The sequence below is a fragment of the Corapipo altera genome, unplaced genomic scaffold, assembly GCF_003945725.1.
Source record: "Corapipo altera isolate COAL_440 unplaced genomic scaffold, ASM394572v1 75, whole genome shotgun sequence".
Classification (NCBI taxonomy): Eukaryota; Metazoa; Chordata; class Aves; order Passeriformes; family Pipridae; genus Corapipo; species Corapipo altera.
The window spans coordinates 1,690,313-1,708,990 of NW_020884887.1; the positions used below are offsets into that span (position 1 = coordinate 1,690,313).

Below are 18,678 nucleotides of genomic sequence, written 5' to 3' on the forward strand. Positions count from 1 at the left end.
GCATAAAACCATATCTCATCAAAATCTTGCTGCATAAAATTGAATGTTCAGCGTAGCTCTGTTTTATCCTTGTTTTTAATTCAGTCAGTCTACAGCCACTGTGGGTCTGGAGGACTGTGGAGCTTTGGCTGGGGAGAAATGTGGTGCGGGGATGGAACAGTCGGGTGACAGGGAAGAAAAAGAAACATTTTGAGATTGAATTTGGTTGGTTTGGTGGGAAATCTCTCCAGTGGATGGCAGCAGTCAGAGTTACATGCACATAAATTGTGTTCATCAAGATGGGAAAGCATTGCCTTAGATTATAGGCTGTGAGGAAGCGGATGTCAAAAACATTTTCATGAGAGGCCTCCTTGGATTTTTTTTGTTGTGTGGCCTGTAAAAGAAATTATATCTTCTGTATATTCTCTTCCCTAGGGAAATATATTCATACACAAGCCCTGCTGCCAAACTTGTCAAATCTTTACTCTTGTAAAAAGGAAACTTAAGCCAAAGCTTTCTCCCTATGAAATGCCAAGCAGTTTAACTCTCAAGTTTCTGCAGCCTTCGACGAAAAAGCCACCATTTTAAATAATGCTGAGGTGGTGATGTTCCCCCAAAGACAGGAAACTCTCAGTTTTGGCTGAGATTCCAGCCTGACTCGCCCCGCTGTGCCTGGTCCCCACAAGGGCTCACAGCAGCAGGGGATTGAGGCGCTCAGGTTTGCTGGAACAGCAGATCCTGGAGGGACAGCAAAGGGCAAAGGTTCATCTGGAGTTATTCCATCTTCTTTTACCCTTGTACTTGTTCAATCCTGAGTAATTTCAAATTCTCTTTCTTCGAGTAGGCGCGAACTCTGCGCTAAGGGACAGATAAGTGACACCGTGTGGCTCAGAGGACTGGAGACATCAAGCTCTTCCTCCCTTTGAATTGTTCTAATCTAATCTGTGTCTTCCCTGACAAAAGGTTGCCAAAAAAGAGTCCGCTTATTGAGACTGATAAAAAAGATGGTCAGTCAGACACGTCCCGGTGGTTTAGCATTCCTGGGAGTGAGGCTTTGGCAGGAGGCAGAGCTGTCAGCTCTGCTTCACTTTTAGCCACAGGCAGCAGCTGATCTCCGATAACCTGCGGTGCTGGGAAACAACTGCTCTGGGTTATTTTAACTTTTCTCCACATAAAACCTCCCTCCGTTTCCCAGATCAGGGGTGGGTTTTTTCCACAAACTTAAAGTTCCCTCATAAATGTAAAATCCTGGAACTGATTAACTGCCTAGTGTTAATTCTGCCTAGTTCAAGGAAAAACATTGCACTTCCAGACTTGCAGGCTACTCCTTTGGGATATAGACATAAAAAGCTTCTTTACCAAGGAATTGTAATAGTCCTGAAAGAATTTACTATCTCTGTTTAAAAGCTGATTTTTTTTGAAACATGATACACTGTATGTATATATATTAATATAAACAGATGTTAAATGATTTCATTAGAGTTTATTTAAAAAATTGAATATAGTAAACTTACAAAATTGCCAGCTTAAAAAAAAACTTACAGAATACTTCAGCTGCAAAAGTTTACCCCAAAAAGGTTGTCATTGTCATTAAGTTTTGTGTTCCCTTGCACCTTCATGAGGATAGTGGGATTTTATTTTGGGGTTTTTTGGGGGAGGGGAAAACACACCAGTCCCTAAACAGGAGGAACAGGGAATCTGAACCTTTACGTGGTCACAGCATCTTAGAAAACAGTTCTTTCCTGCATGGCTCCATTATTTCCAAGGCCCACATGAAATGCTGTCTCACAGGGATTCACTGTTGAGTCACTACAAAGTTTTCATCGTTGTCCCAGGAATTCATTTTCTCTCTCGGTCAGCTGGAACCCAAGTTTGATGACCTTCCAGTCACTCAGCAGACTTCATTTTTCTTCTAAGCTTTTTCTGGGAGAATACATACAAGCAGTCCCAAACTGCAACTCTTTCAACGTGTGGTTCAGTCCAAGTCCCAAGTGGTATATTTTATCTTTTAATTTCAGGCCTCATATCTGGCACATTTGAATGCAAATCAAAATAAAGAATCACACGTAAGCAATAATGTAAAGACTCCCTATAATACATAAGGACCAGTAGCCAAATGCCATCAATCATTCTGACATTTCCCTGAGTATGGAATGTGTCCTAATATTGAGCAATTGTATATTGCTCATATGAATTGTTACTAATGGTAACTCCACTGAGTTGAACCATTACTGTGATAGTATTTAATAATGTCATTTTTAATTGCATACATCCAAGTTGTCCCAATCCTTTTGTGGAAGGAGAATGGTGTTATATTCATACAAAAATCACCAGCACAAAGCCACTCTTGTTGCTTTTCTTTAAATGGAGAGAAAAATTTCTGCTCCCAAACGGAGACCTTGTCTTCCAATTTGCAGCCTGGAGCATATTTTTATGGTTGAGTTATAAACCTCTGAAAATGGGGTTTTGTAATCAAAAAGGGAGACATGATGAATGTCTCATTGTATTTAATTAGATGTTTTTAACCCCCTCCCTGACATTTGCCACAAAAGATGGTATGCCAGCTCTTCTTTCCTATCTGCCTCCTGTGATCCTCTGGACCATTGCAGGGTCAGCAAGAGGACATGTTTTATTAGCAATAATAAGCTTGAGACAGGAAAAGAAAATATTCCTTATTGATTTATTGTGTCCTAAATTGGATTTATTTGAGCAGTTTGGTTTTGGTTATTCATGGTGAAGGTTTTCTAACTCTCACGACCTGTGGATGGTCCCTGCAGAGCTGAATGAAGGTGACTGTGCCTGGTATCCCTGTTCTCTACCTGTTTGGGAGACCTTACTGTTGTGGTGGCTCAAAACACATTCCCTTCCCACTTTTTTTCCCTCTTTGTTGTTCCCTTCTGAGATGGCACATCATGAAGAATCTAACCTAGTCCTCAGGGTCCAGCCTAGGACTGCTGAGGGTGGATGGAAAACTCTGTGCCATCCCTCCCATGGGGAGTCCCTGTGCTCTGCTCCGTCGGTGGCAGGCAGGAGGAAGGGAAGGCAATGTCACACTCAGAGCAGCCAGCCCAAAAGCCATGCAGCTTTCTTCACAGATTCTGAAGATCTGTTTCTCCAGGGCATTCCCCATCCCAACCCCATGACACCTCCATAAAGCAGGATAACCACCTCCTGTCCACTTTGTCCATCTGAGCTGAAAAAGCTCCCCTGCAGTTGTGTCTGCATTAGCAATTCTCCTGGTTTCTGAAAGCAGTGGATGGCCATTAGTGTGACTGCTGTGGTGCTTTCTGGTTTTCATCCTCATCCATCAGCAGTGCTTTACATTTGTTCAGTTCCTTTTCTGCCACCAGAGCTTGCATGGGAGAGGAAATGAACAGTTGAGTGAATGTGTAGTTTGGACTGGGACTCAAAACAACCCTTTCTGTGACTAGTGAGTGAACAGCAATGCTGGCACTTCAAAACTGACACTTCAAATACCATTGCTGGCTTCTTATAAGCCACTGAAATGACCAGAGCACTTAAAACATGTTTTTAGACTCTCTTTTTGGAAACTCTGGCCTCAACCTCTTCATCACTTACAGACAGTTTAAAATATAAAGCTTCTGTTTGTAACCATAGCTTCTAGATCTAGAGAGGAAAGGAAATGGAGATTGAAAAAAATGTCAAGTCATTCTTCAACCATTTAGTTTGTTACACTCCTTCTAGAGACCATACATCACAGTCTTGAGAGACAAAATATTTAGTGCAATTATTCTTCACTGGTGTCCACACCCTCACAGAACCATTACCAGCTCTGCCATGATCTGTCTTTTAGTTGAATTATCTGGGCATCATCAGCCCTTCTACAAACAGATGTTGGAGGAGCTGCAGAAGTACTGAAACCTGACTGCACTTGTAAAAGCAATCATTCCCAAGCATTTCTTGTTTGGACAAGTGACAGAGTGGTAATGAGAAGAAAATGCTTCTGTCTGTAAACTCAATTCAAGTTGGTCTTTGAAGAGAGTGAACTACCTAAAAGCTGCCAAGCTGCCCTGAGATTGTGCAGTCCTCAGTAGGCAAGTGTCCACATTCCCACAAAACCATTAACAGAGAAGCCAAGGATTTGAATATTGTGATGGGTGTTTACTCCCCTGCCCTGGAGCTGCTTACTTCAGTTCAGAGCAAGAGTTACCAGTGAAGAAGGCAAAGGGAGCATGGCAGAGCCTGGCTCCTGCTGATGCTTTTTATGTCTCATGTAAATGATTTTGTGACCCCATGAACCATCAGACTGCATCCTTCACCAAACACATAGGGTTAAAATGCTCTGAACCTCGCAGCAGCAGCGAATTTGGCTCCGACAACTCACTTCTATATGTTTTCATTTCAGTTTTATGCCTCAAATCTCCTCCTCCTTCAGATCCATGCTAACATTTATTAATTTTTTTTTTCTTTCTCCAAAGCTGCTCTTGTCTCCTTGGGTATGAGGGGGAGAGGTGTGAAATAAACCCAGATGACTGCGAGGATAATGACTGTGAGAATAACTCTACATGTGTGGATGGCATCAACAACTATGTTTGTCTCTGCCCTCCTAATTACACAGGTAAGAAAGGGCCACAACAAAAGAGCAAGAATCCATGAGAAGTGCCTGATGAGAAGGGTCCAAATCCATGTTTATTTTGTGTATGAGCCTATAATTAATCAAAAATCTAGTCCCATTTTAAGGCAACCTGGATTTTGTCCTGGAGAGATATTAGTTCTATTAATGTTGCAATACGTGTGCTCACAAATATGGCTGCTTTTCTGAGTCAAAAAACTGATGCCTCATTTGTAAAATACATTAAAAAATAGTGTTTAAGGTGTTAGATAAATCTGTACCTCAGCATACAAACTCTCTAAATGTATTTCAGAAATATTCCCAGTTCTGTGCTGAGTCTGATATACACCTGTTCTGGAAAATCTTGGCTTTTAGGGCATGGCTTTCCCCTGAGGTCTCAGAGGTCTGTATTTATTTTTAAAAAAAAAAAAAAGAGAGCCTGACAATGTGCTGCTTAAGTTCATTATGTCCTTTCCACCAGTGGAGAAGCAAAGGCTGTGTGAGAAGCTGTGGGCTCAGGTGTGGACTTCAGTGTGCACCCCTGGCAGGTGGCAGAGTCCTCTGCCGAGCCCATGGCCACAGAGGTTGGTGACTGAGTTAGAAATGGGTTTAGTTTTTCCAGCTTCTATCCTGCATTTCAGATAAATTCCTTCCTAAACCTTCTGTGAGAGCAGAAACCCTCTTAACTGGGATCTAAAAATGCTTTTTCTCAAGTCGTTCTGGAACGGACTAATTCACATGGTGTTAGCCCAGCCTTCCTGGCTCAGCGTGCAGGGGTGAGGAAACACCTGCAATAGTTCCTACTTCCAGCCTTTGAAATGGGTTTATTACCTTCAGAGCAAGGAGAAGTAATGAAGGGCTTCTTGTACACTGGAATATATTACATGTCAGGGGATTTAATGAGGATCAAGCTTGAGTGGCTGAGTAAAGCAGGAGGAAAGCTTCTAGAATTTCCAAACTCTTAAAATACTTTTTGTGGCTGATACAAAGGAGGCCCATGTAAATCTTCAGCTGAGAAAAGCCTTATGAATTGAATGTACGTTTATTGGAGCTCTAAAATGATATTTCTGCCAAAACCTAAAAAACTTAAACTTAGCAAAGAGTTTTGCTTGTAGTATGTTGAGCCCACTGTGCTTATTTGTGCACTATTTTTGTCAGCTACTCTTGGGTGGTTTCAAAGAGGACTCAATACAAAGAGGCAGAGTCTTTACATTTACAAGGGGAAACATATTTGCCCAGCCAAGAAAACACATCTCTAGTAAGAAACTGAATCCAGCATATATGCAAATATGCTTTCCTTTCTGCAGGATTATTGCAGAATTATTATTTTTTTTAGATAAAAAAAGGTAGGAAAGAAGTAGATTGGGATGTTTACTCAGATGACCATCTGGATAAGGGCCAGAGAACTCGTGTGATACTTCAGAATCAGTTTTGAAATATTTTTAATCATCTTCCAGTGGTTTTTGGGGTTGTGGGGGTTTTTTCCACCTGAATTTTGTCTATGCTGTGACTATGCTTATTAGCAGGAGTTTGTGACATACCAGGGCCATGTGGGATCACACACAACTGTTTATGCCACACAGTAAGCATTTGCACACATAAGCACCTGCTAACAGTGCAGGCAGAAAGTTTGACTAAGGTTGAAGCAAAATGAATTTTTGAAGAAAAGAAGGAAATACTCCTGGAAAATATAATGTGAATCATAAGTGGAAAAGGTTGCAAAAGTAGGGGTGTTGCTTAAAACGGAATCTGAAGGGTTCCAATAGTTCGTGTTGCTTAAAATAGGAAGAGTTTAGTGAACTGTGATACAAGAATTGCCTTCACCTGCTTTCCCTCCATTTTGGAGGGGGATATTTCATCCAACCTGATCAATCAGCTGTGCACTGACTGCAGTGCAGCTGCCTGGGCTGAAACACCTCTCAGAGCCACACCTGGCCTTGGAGCACAAAGGGAGGGAGCAACATAAAATGGTTGGAAGAACTGAAGCCATCAGCCAAACATGAGTACATACGAGCCAAGCAACTGAGCTGTGGTTTTGAGGGTCCTTTAAGAGTTGAATCCAAACATGAGAGATTGGAAATCATGTGGAGTTGCTCAGTTGACTGAGCAGCAGCTGAGGAAATGCCATGGAAGCACAGAGGCAAGTCATGGAGACACTTGGGAAGAGTTTGTGTGCCTGACCTGGAAAGAGAGGGATCTGTTGACCAAAGAGTTTGACTGAAGTCTGCTATGACATCCAGGCATCTCTGTGTATGTTCTCTTTAGATAAAACTTTTTATACTGAAGAAATATCATTATCTACTTTAAAAAAAAAAAAAAAAAGTAGGTGCAGGTGACTTCAGTACTGCACAGGAATAGAAAAGCTTTGTATGGATTTGATCTCTATTTGAATGAACAAAGAATGGATGGCAGAGAGTACTGTCCAGGGAAGCAGCTTTCCTGTGAGGTAGCCTGGGGACAATGAGCTCTTGATGTGGGACTTTGCCTAAAAGGGCATAGACATCCTTAGGCAGGATGTATCCAGTAGGACAGAAAATATAGGTAAAATCCCTTTGTCTTGTGCCCAAATAATATACTTAGTTCTGTTGTTAACAAGGAGTAGGTAGACAGAGGAAGCTTTTCTTTTCTCACCAACACTTGTATGGAGAACAGAAATTTCTTTAAAAGGGTCACTGGCTGGGCTTTGTTGTTGAACAAATCCAGACCATACATTTTTATCGATGTAATTATGCAAGAGTTGTTGGTTCTGGGTACAGATGGGATTTCTCAGCAGGTGCTGAAGTTAAACCCCACGTTAATTCAAGAGTGGTGTGTTTTACACTGGAGCATTTCTGTCCTGATCCTCTGGGGATGTTTGCAGTAACATGCAGGCTGTTGGTTACAGGTGCCCAGCTCAGTTAGTGCAGATTCCTGCTTTTTCAGCTGGAGAGGCAGGCAGGCTCTGGCAGCACTGCCAGGCAGGTACCCTGAACCCCTCATCACTCCTGTGGGCTCGGATGCCACAGTTCTGGTAAGACTCCAGTGATATTTCAGTAAGCGCTGCATGTGTGGAACAAATGTATGTTGTAATAGGACAAACAGTCTGACTACAGGGAGGAGGAAGATCCAAGAGCGTGTCTGTATGTGTGTTGTTCTGTAAGAAATAGTTTGAGTCCCCCTTGGTTTAGTTGAGTAATGGTTAAATCACGATAGTAAATCTTACGTTCCTAAATGAAATGCAAATTAAAAATGTGCGTGTTGAAAATTTTGACTGTTGACAGAGTCGCAGTATCCAGGCTTTGGTTTTTTCCATACCTTAGTATTTTCCTGCTCCATGTTCTGTCTGTCTAGTTTTACTCATTATAGCCTTTTTAGGAAACAGTATCCCAAATTATGATGCATGAATTTTGCTTTCATTGGTTGGAATAATGAAGGCCAAAAATCTTTCTTCAATTAATAACATTTCGCAGTGTTTTCCTTTAAAATTCTCTGACAGTCTTTCTCCCCGCTTGAAGTAGATGAAAAATGCCCAATTTGTTAAGTGACTGCTGAGGAGAGAATTTCCCACACTCCAGCCCCATTTCACTTTCATTTAAAAAAAAAAGAAAAAACCCACACCAAAAAGCAACCCACGCTCCACAATAACCTCCTTCCTAGTTCTTTTCCATCTACTAGCTTCAAAACAATGTGGAAATACAAATGGATTCTATGAAGTGGTAATTTAAGTTAAAGAAGACAAAACTGAGAGGAGGGGAGGCAGAGAGCTGAATACCATGAAAACATTCCAGCCTCTACCTGCACCACCAGGTTTCCTCACCATTCTCACAGTCAATATTTTCAGTGTTTGTTGCCTGTATTTCAATAACCAAACCAACACTCATGTTGTGTAGTAGAGTCCTGATGGCTTTTATTGTCAGCTGATGTCTTATTTTTCTTCTGCCCAGCTGGTTATTTTAATCCTGAAGCTAAATTACAAACATGTATTTCTTCCAGGATAATCATGCACCCAAAATCCAGGCAGCTCTGAGCAGTGTAGGCTGGTTTATAACCCAGTTGTACCCTTGGTGGATGAGAGCTCCTCCTTACAGCTTTGTAGGTTTTCCTCTTCTTAAAAGAGAGACATATATAGGAACATCAAAAGAGAAACCTATGAATTAGATAAGCCACCCCCGTTCTTTTCCTTTTGGAATTTTTCTAATTTCTGCCTTATACAAACGTTCTACTCTCTCCCTGGCTTTAGAGTTTAGAAATGCAGGGTGGAATTCATAGAGCTTTTCCCTTCCACTTCTTTTTCTTATTCACTACTGTCATAGACCTCCTGGAGAGCCATCACTGTTTTGCTCATAGTCCTAGATTCAAATACAGCATCTCTTACCTCCAAAGAGATTCTCTCCTAAGCCTCATTTTCCTCTGGGTATCCAAGTGAAGAGGGGTCCAAACATATATAAAGGAACAAATGGGCTGCACCAAACATGTACTGTGTGCTTTGAATGGTTTTATGCTTTACCTGCTAGTTTATTTGGGACTTTTCCTTCCTCCTATCTGATTTTAGCCACAAGCAGAAATATGTAGCACTTCCACACAGAAAAATCCCCCCAGGAAATATAATCCTACTTTCTAAGGATCTTAAAAAGCCTCAAAAAATACCCACCCTCTTTGTTCTGAAAACTAAAAAATAAAAATTAGTGGCTTCTACTGCTTAAAATAGGTCTTTTCTAAAATACATGAGAGAGGAGGGGAGCAAGTGTTTTAAAATAGTTTGTTTCCCTGGGAAAAAGCTGCAAGCAGTTTGTATCACAGAAAAAAAAAATATATCTGAAAATAAATAACAAAAAAAAAGCTAAAAACTATTTCTGGTTTGATGTCTTTGGAAGAGAAGGCTAAGATCTATTTTACCTTAGGGGACCTTGTGGTGTCCTATGGTAGATGGTATCTGAGATTTTTGCAGCTATGCTGTTTTTAGACAGAGCAGAACTCCCTGTTAGTGATTATGGGCCCTTTTCCTGGTTTATCCCATTGTGGTGACACTGCCTGGCCAGAGCCAAGCACCCAGACCAGCCAAACAACCCTAGGGAAAGCAGCTGTGGGGTGGCTGCCCCTGTGCTGGAGCTCTCCCACCATAACCATTGTGAGATGATGTGACAGCACCCCCAAGACAGGCACCAGTGACAGCTGCACAGGGCTGAGGTGGATCGTGGCACTGTAGCTGCTTTTTCCACCCTGTGAGTTTTTAACTGCGTGTTTGATAGAGAAACAGGAAGGTTTGAGGTAGTGTGGTTCAGCCACAAGGATATGGACTGCCTAATAAACACTGAAGGCTTAAACAAGTACTTAACTATCAACTTCTTTTAAATTTTGGAACTTTAGCTATAACTTCCCTGAGACAAACAGTGAAAATTGTGGTCAGAGTTTGGTCTATTTTCTTCCTTTTATTTGAAGGAGTGCTGCCTTACATGGAAGTGTCTCAGTTTTAGTTACTTGGCAAATCTGAAGTGTGTTTGCTTTCTGTGCAGAACATAAAAAGGCACCCACATTCCCCAGTTGTGTAACTAGGAATGAGAAGTGCTGGAAGAGTTGGAAGGTTTGGGCTTTATTCAAGAGCCTAAGCCCACTTCCAGCCCTGTTTTTTTAGAAGAGAACCACATGTCATTGCTATCAGATTGGAGTCTCTTATCTCATCTACTGGGACTAAAGGAGGAAATAGCACAGTAACTGGCAGAGCTGCAGCCTGTCTTCAGCCTCAGTATGGGTGTCCTGTTATGTTGGAGTGCTCCAGCTCCAGGATTTCCTCTGGTCAAATTCCCATCTGTAAAATGTAAAGTGTCATGTTTGTGGAATAAGATATACCAGAGAATTTCTCTTTGTTCGTCAGGAAACAGTGTATCTATAAGAAAATGGAATGTCAGCTACTGCTGTCCTAAAGGATGGGTGGGATGAAATCATCCTCAAATGGGATGTACAATTCATTAAATCCAGTCTGTGAAGAAACACAGTGGGAAAGAAGCAAATGTTTCTGCATATGAAGTGCTCTGCAGAGACCTCCCTTGGTTCAAGGACCATGTTGGGTTCACTTGGCAAGGGTTTGGTGGCAGGGGAGGAAGGAGGCTGTAGGGGTGGCTTCTGTGAGAAGAGATCAGGAGCTGCTCCCCTCTCAGACCTGCCACTGCCCAAAGCTGAGCCCATCAACAATGCTGATGAAAAAACGTGAGAGAAGCAAGCATGCAAACACCAAGGCCAGTGACAAAGAGGAGGGAAGGCTCCCATGAAGACCACAATGAGGCAGGCTGTGCCCCTGCAGCCCAGGGAGAACCCAGAGAATCATAGGATCAGCTGGGTTGGAAGGGACTTCTGAGATCATCAAGTCCAACCCTTGATCCACTACCACCATGGTTACTAGATCAAGGCACTGATGCCACGTACAGTTTCATCTTGAAAACCTGCAGGGACAGAGAATCCACCACCTCCCTGAGCAGCCCATTCCAGTGCCTGATTACCCTCTCTGTAAAGAATTTCTTCCTAATATCCAACCTAAACCTCCCCTGGCACAGCTTAAGACGGTGCCCTCTTGTCTTGCTGATGGTTGCCTGGGAGAAGAGACCAACCCCCCCTGGCTCCCCCCTCCTGTCAGGGAGTTGTAGAGAGTGAGGAGGTCTCCCCTGAGCCTCCTCTTCTCCAGGCTGAACAGCCCCAGTTCCCTCAGCCTCTCCTCATAGGACTTGTGCTCCAGTCCTTTCCCCAGCCTCATTGCTCTCCTCTGGACCTGCTCCAGCCCCTCAATATCCTTCCTGAAGCAGGCTCCTGGCAGGAGTTGCAGCCCATGGAGAAGAGGAGCCCAGGCAGGAGCAGGTTTTCTGGCAGGAATTGTGTCCCTTCAGTCTGCTCCTGAAAAACTGTATCCCACAGAAGGGACTCATGGTGGAGCAGCTCTTGAAGAACTGCAGCCTGAGGGAAGGACCCACGTTGGAGAAGGTCATGAAGGACTGTGTCCCATGGGATTTAGCCCATGCTGGAGCAGGGGAACAGCGTGAGGAGGAAGGAGTGGCAGAGACAAAGTGTTTTGAACAGATCACAACCCCCATTCCCCATCCCCATGTTCAGACTATTTGAATCTACAGCGTGTCCAGTGTCCTCTCTGCCAGCTCTGGAAGGACATCTCAGCTAACGTGTGACATCTCAGGTGTGACTGCACTACACTGTGTGAATAACTGAATCAATCCCTGACAGATTCCAGACAAATTGGAAGGCATCCATGTAAAGAAATACAGCTCAAAAATTTAGGTAGTCCAGCAAAATCAGGATCTGTTCCAGGCACAGTGGTTCTGAGGGATAATGCACCTTGTAGGAGCACTGGAAATTGTCTGGTTCAGTTACTGTCTCACAGACTGCATTGTGTGGCATTTGGGATGTTGAATATGGTTTTTCATACTTTGGCAGTGCATAGAACTAGAACACATTCCTTCTTCAGGATTCTGTAATAGTGAAAGGGTCATTATTTCCATACCCAGATCTTGTTTTATCCATTATCCTTTCATTAAACCTCAAGATTTGGGATAATTGCTCCTTGATTCTGAAAAACAAGCCACTGTGGGAATCTCAATGTGGAATCTAACTTCAGGTTCCCACTTAAAAGGTGGGAAGTTACCACTTTCACCTGGTAAGTGAAAACTCTGGAGATTTTAAGAATTAACGCAGGATAAAAAGCACAAAGTAAATACTATTTAATAATTAATTAATATTTAATAATTAATACTTAAATACTAAGTATTGTGGGCAGTGTTCATCAAGCAAGAGCAAACTTCAGTAATCCTGCAGAAAGAATTCTGCTACAGTGCATTCCAGGTAATTTCCTTGATATTTTGATATCTAACATGGCAGCATTTGCTATTGAAGGATTTTCACAGTTTCTCATCTCTTCATTGCAAGTTCAAACAGCTTGGAAGTAAAATAAATTCATCTTTTTTTTATTTTCTAAGATAAGCCTCAAATCGATTTCATCAAACATCAACAACATTCCTTACTGAATTACACTGTTGGAGGAACATCCTCTATCTGTTCCACCCAACCATTTTTGGGTTCAGTGTTCTGAAATTTCCAGTTGGTGCTGGCTTCTCTTTAAATAAATGACTGAAAAGAGAACAGGGAAAAACAAAATAAGGAAGGCATTTCTTCCGGTACAAATTATTAGATATAAAGTGAGCAATCTCTTAGGAGAAAAACAGCACATGAATTTTTATTAGCAGTAAAGACAAGAGTTCCATTCTGACTTACCTGGCAAAGTTCAGAACATTGCAACACACTATTTAAGTGCTCACCCTGTCCAACCTGGAAATATTTTCTCTGTGGACACAGGCCAGGCTTTCCCCATCCTTTCTTCACTGCAAGCACGTTCTTTTTCTCAAGTAATATTGTGAAATTTTGACAGCATTTTTGCTGTTCGTCTTCCAGGCCCTGCTAAAACTTCCTTAGTGTTAAGGACAGGAATATTTTCTGTGTTGCTTCATCAATTATTTCTTGAATGCTCTGAATGACAGCACAAAGTATCACTCAAGTGACTTATGGAACAAAAGAAAAATCATTGAACTCGTTGGTTGCAAATTGGTGCTCTAAATTGTCTTTTCAGAACTGCAGTTCTACTTACAGATAAATAAGTAAAATACTTTTACTGCATCCAGTTTCTCTTTTACTGATTAAGGAGAAATAGTGTAACTTGGATCCTGGCTTTAAAAGCCTAATGGGGCATGAAATAAATAGCTCTCATGACAGCACAGAACGGAAAAAAGAAAGATGATTATTAAACTGTGTGTAAAAGTCCTCTTTATTGCTCTATTGTTGTTTTGGCTTCGTTCTGAGACGTGGGGAAGGCTACAGAAAAGCCTAAGCATGTTTCTTGGCAGCTCTTCAGAAGCACTGAGCCCTGCGGAAAGCCCCGTGAAATTCAGGGTTTTGCTGAAAAATAAGACCAGGAAAATGTTGCATGAGGCAAAAAAAAAAAAGTTTTGTTGCGGTTTCTTAAGACAACAATCAGTGCTGGTGAAGGGGAGAAGGAGGTAGTTTCAAAAGGGCAGAATACCTTGGTTATTGTTTGGAGATTTATTTTTTTTTCCTTTTTTTTGGTAATTCATGAGTCAGCAGCAATGGCAGATCCACCTGTTACTGTTCCACCTCTCAGTATACCTTGGTTCCAGTCTGAAAATTGCAATTTTTTTTTGTTTGTGGTAGATCAGAGTACTTCCTTCATTATTTAGGATTGAAAAATGCCTCACTGATTAAAAAAGAAATATAGCTGTGGTTTCCCAGTCCATTTTATACAAGCACTTCAGAAACCTGTGCGTACCCAAAGTGGGGCTCTGATTTGAGAACGTGTGGGAGAGAGGAAAATGGGGAGGTTGGATTGTTTTCTATGTTTGGGAAAGCGTTACACTGAAGTTTTCTCTTGCTTTAGCACGATCAAATATCTTCCACGAAGACAATCAGTGCTGCTAGGAGCTGGCCTAGGATGAATGTCCAGTTTGTCTTTGGGTTCACATAACTATCCAGTGAGAAACTTGGACTGGACTTTTCATTGCTGCACAGAGAAGCAGCTCTGTGTCACTCCAAAAAAACAGAGGATCAGATTTTTCCTCTGATACTGACATTAAAGCAACCAATGACTGTTGCACTCTCAGGTCTGAGGGCAGATTTTTTTGGCCCAGATATTTTCTGAGTGAATAAAATATGGGAGAGAAAGACTTTGTGTAGCTGGTGCCTTTGGTTTTTTATTTTCAGAGAGTGTTTTATTTCCCTGGCATGCTTTCTCCAGTGTCTACTGAACACTGGTGGGGCCTGAAATAATGACCCAGAAGTATTCTCTTCCTGAGATGAGGCTGCTCTAGTTGCAAGGCGTTCCCAAGTGAACTCCCTAATGAGTGATAGATGGGAAAAATAACAGGAAGGATCCTTAAATGTTCCAAGTTTTGCATGAAAAATATCATTTTTTTGGATGCTGTGTTTGGTACCTAGCCTAGAATTCTCCTACATTTTGATAGTGGTGTCTTCAGAATGACACAGTGAGTCATAATATTTGACATTTGGGGAGATTTTTACTGGATCTCTAAGCACTTGTCAAGACTGTTCAGAAGAATACTTTAAGAAGAATTATGATTTCCTTTGAGAGTTTTGAAACTGTTCATATTTTTTAAAGCCTGTTTCCTTTTCCTCAAAACAAAGCAAAACAAAAAAAGAAACTTCAAAAGTATGTGTTGACCATTTTTAGTGAGAGCATAGTTGAAGGCATCTATCCACGCTGTACTCAGGTATTAAATGGTCTTCCAAAAATATTTCCAGCTTTAGCTTATTGAGTCCTTTTAATGTCACCAACCAATTAGGTTTTTTTCATGTTTATTTTCACATAAGATTCGTAGCACCCAAGGGACATGGGGAATTCTGAGATGACAAACTGGAAGTTGTTCCAAGCATCAGAGCAAGGTCTGACCTGCTGTTTTTCAGGTCCAAGGGAGCCCCTTTGCTTGTTAGTATTTGGGAGGGTTGGTGGCCTGTGGATCTGGTGGTTGCATTAAAGACCTGTCTCCAGTTCTGCCACCTCAGAGTGTTAAAATAGCTGTCCCCAGTGACAGAGGGCTTTATTGTGGCAAGACCTGAGCATCTCCAGTTGCTTCTGAGGAGCAATAAAGTACAGTGGCAAACCTCAAGGCCAGTGAATGATCTGTTTCCCTGGTTCCCATGGATCTGCAGTGTTCAGTTTAACTGGCATTTCCCCTTTCCTGAGCTGGATACCTTCATTACATTTGGCCAGGATTTATCCAGGGTTGTAAAAAGACTTGGTAGTATTTCACAGTGGTGACTTCCTGGGTTTCCTTGGCTCCAGATGGAACTGGGTGTCTTATAACTGATACTATGAACAATAAACTGCAGGTTGCCATGTCAGACCTCTCCAGTATTGCCAAACCCATCCCACTAGTGAGTCATGAAGGGGGTGTGTGGCACATGAATACAGGGTTTGTGCTGGTGGTGCCCCCTCTCATGCCTTGTATTCTCACTCCACTGTCTCATTTATGCCTGAGAGCTCTCAGAAGAAGGCACAGCAGATATTCCATGTTTGAAACGCACAAAAACAATTGGGTAATTTTTGCAAACACATCTTATACTTCCCTTCTAATATGAAGAGTTTTATCAAGAGAGATGTAGCTTGTACTGTAGGGAGGCTGGACATGTGGGAGAAATAACCTGACTGAGCATTAGCAGCTGGGGGAGTTAACAACTTAAACCATACCTATCAGCACCAGAGTCATCCTCAAAATTGTGCTCTCAGACACCCCTGCCAGATCACAAAACTGATAAGAGATGAATGGTTCTGATTTGCATTTTCCATCTGAATTTTGACCTTTGTGGTTTGCTTGGCTTGTGTTTTCAAGTGTTTCTCCGTAGCCACTGGAGTGTAGAGAAATGTAAGGGGTTTTTGAGTTTCTTCCAAGGCAGGTGGAGCTGCAGCTCCGTGAAAACACCCCAGAACATTGCCAGCCCTCCAGTGCCTCCCACGTTATCCTTTTTCCCACACTGTCCACATGGCCTGTTTGCTTATGTGATGGTATGTGCTGTGTATAGGCACAGAAAATATGTATAACCCTGAAACCCTGCAGATGTGCTCTTCTGATAGAGCTGCACAGGGGACTTTGGGACTGTAGCTTTTGAGGGTTTCCATGTTGGGACTACCTGACCTTTGCTTTTCCTGCAAGGCTTTGGGAGGTGTGGGGTAGGTTGGATTCTGGGGAAGGCAAAGATTTCTGTGGTCTTTGGCTGGATCTCAAATCCTGGGGTACTGAAGTGTGACCTAATAATTTAGGACTCAGAGAAGGATTGTATTTAAATAAACTATCTGGGTTTGAACATTCTGCAACTATTAATTATTAAAATTTATACAAATCCAGGGAGGTTCATGGCATGTTACACACCATACCTAGAAACAGCTGAGCTGAGCTTACATGTGATGGATTTTTTTTTTTCTGAAAAGACATCATCTCCTGTGAGCACAATAGAGCTAGTACTTCTCTTATAAATAGTGAATGTTTTATAATTGCATGCAGCCCTAAAGCTGGTTCCTATTATGGAGAGTCACAGAGGTTCGGGGGGGAGACTTTGTGGGTTGTTTTTCTTCTGCAGAATGATGTCCAATTGACTCCTTTGGCAGAGTATTAACTATGGCTAAAATATGTGTCCATGTGAAAATGTTACGGTCTAATGAGCAACTTCACTTTTGTGTCACTTTCTTGCTTTGAAATAAGAGGTTCTGGGTCAGGAACTGCCCATTTGATCCCTTGTCTGTCTCCAAGTGGAGTGTACATGTCAGTACTTTTTATACCAACCTTTCAAACCCATGTGATAGAAACACTGTGGTCGCTGTAGGTCAAAGGAGCCCAATTTAATGAAGTCTCAACAAGTTGTATTGTCACTTCCTGCTGAACTACTGAGCTGTCTCCAGTGAGGGAGATTGGCCATCCCTGGATACCGTGGGTGTTCAGGGCTGTCCAAGTTGTGTTACAGCTTTATTGCTTTTCTTTTTCCTCAGGTGAACTGTGTGATGAGGTGATCAACCACTGTGTTCCTGACCTAAACCCCTGCCAACATGAGTCCAAATGTGTTCCCCTTGACAAAGGAACCAGGTGAGCGTGTGTTGGTCTCTGCACACTGGGAAAATCCACCCATTGGCTTGGCTGGGGTAGAACTGGCAACGAGTTGGGGGCAAAAATAATCAAATTTAACACAAATAATGCAAGACTATATATGCTTCAGACCATGTCACATTTTATCTTTAGTATGAATACATACATACTTTTCTAGCTTTCTGTGGTTTACTTGAAAATAGTGGATGTACCCTCAGAGCAGAGAAATTATTCTGGAAGAGAGCCTGAAAAGGAGAATTTATAGAACAGTCACTGCAGAGTATCTTAACCTGCATCAGAAAACAAGGACAGTTTCCTTATGTGTTCCTTAGTGCATTTAGAAATTCAAGCAGCATAACAGGAGCCTTAACAAATCCAGAGCTGGATGGCTCTCACTCAGGAGTCACCTTTTCCATTGGCCTTGCTTGGTTCTTCTGGGATTTGGTGAAGTCTGTGTTTGCATTTGCCTTTTGGGAATGACCTGCCTGTTTCACAGGGGCAAAATAAAGGCTCGTGTTTTAAGTGGCAGTAAAACATCTGGAGGGTTGGGGAGTTTTGAGAGGTGCATAGTAGCAGTGTTCATCCCTTGTGTGAAGAGGGAATTTCAGAGCAATTTAGCAAATGGAGACAGCCAATTGAAAAGTCAAGCTCTGTGGAAAGCTTGTCAGGAAAAGATCTTTGAATCAAAATAAGAAGGAGAGACAAATCCAGGAGAGTGCAGTGCAGTGTGAGCTGCATTCTGCACCTTCCCCTAAGGTTGTTCTCCCAGTCATCATTCAGTCCTGGGTGCTCCCTCCTGGGATTTTGTGGAGCACACACAGTATGTCCCAGGAGAGGGATGGTAGCACTCTTTGGTCTTCCTGGTAACTCACAGTTGGGGTCAGATTGTGTCCTGTGAAGCCACCAGATTGTCAGAACAGTATAAACTGATACACAGGACATTTCAGGAGAGCTAAAAGGAAATGAACCAAAATTTTAGAGATGGTGGCCAGCTGGACAGTCCAGCCTTTCTTTTGGGTGAAAAGCCTCCAGATAGAAATGTTTCCAAATCTTGAGAAAGATGAAGCTATTAAATGATGAGGGTGGTTCCTGAAATTATGTACAGGATAAGGAGCTGTGTGCTGGTACACAAATAGTCCCTGATGCTCTTTGCAGGTTTCATTCCTTGTTAATCCAACCTTTGGTTAATCCAGTAGCTGCATCATGTTATGAGATGAAGGAGGGGATGGAGACAGCTGTGGCCCTGAATGGTTTTACTCTTGCTGCAAGCATTTCCATACCTGCCACCCAAATAACTGGAGAAAATAAGACACTTTTTTTCACATGCTTGCTAGAAAAGTGTTCTTCACAGTGGGGCCATTAACCCTTGAGGGGAGCCTAAATAACTACTTATAATTATTTTTCTAAATATAGCAAAACTATATAAAAATAATATAGAAAAAACTATATTTAGTTTTTATAAATTTAGAAAAAATTATATTTTTCCATACT

The 18,678-nt window shown here is 42.0% G+C and overlaps 1 protein-coding gene across 2 annotated transcripts in view; it reads left to right on the forward strand.

Moving 5' to 3' along the window:
- Positions 1-18,678, forward strand: part of SLIT3 (slit guidance ligand 3) — a 477,403-nt gene that overhangs the window by 425,712 nt on the left and 33,013 nt on the right. For both annotated transcript variants that reach the window (XM_027643335.1, XM_027643336.1), the window contains 2 exons: positions 4,419-4,558; positions 17,094-17,187. In XM_027643335.1, the coding sequence (XP_027499136.1) occupies positions 4,419-4,558; positions 17,094-17,187 (234 nt within the window). The remainder of the gene's footprint in view (positions 1-4,418; positions 4,559-17,093; positions 17,188-18,678) is intronic.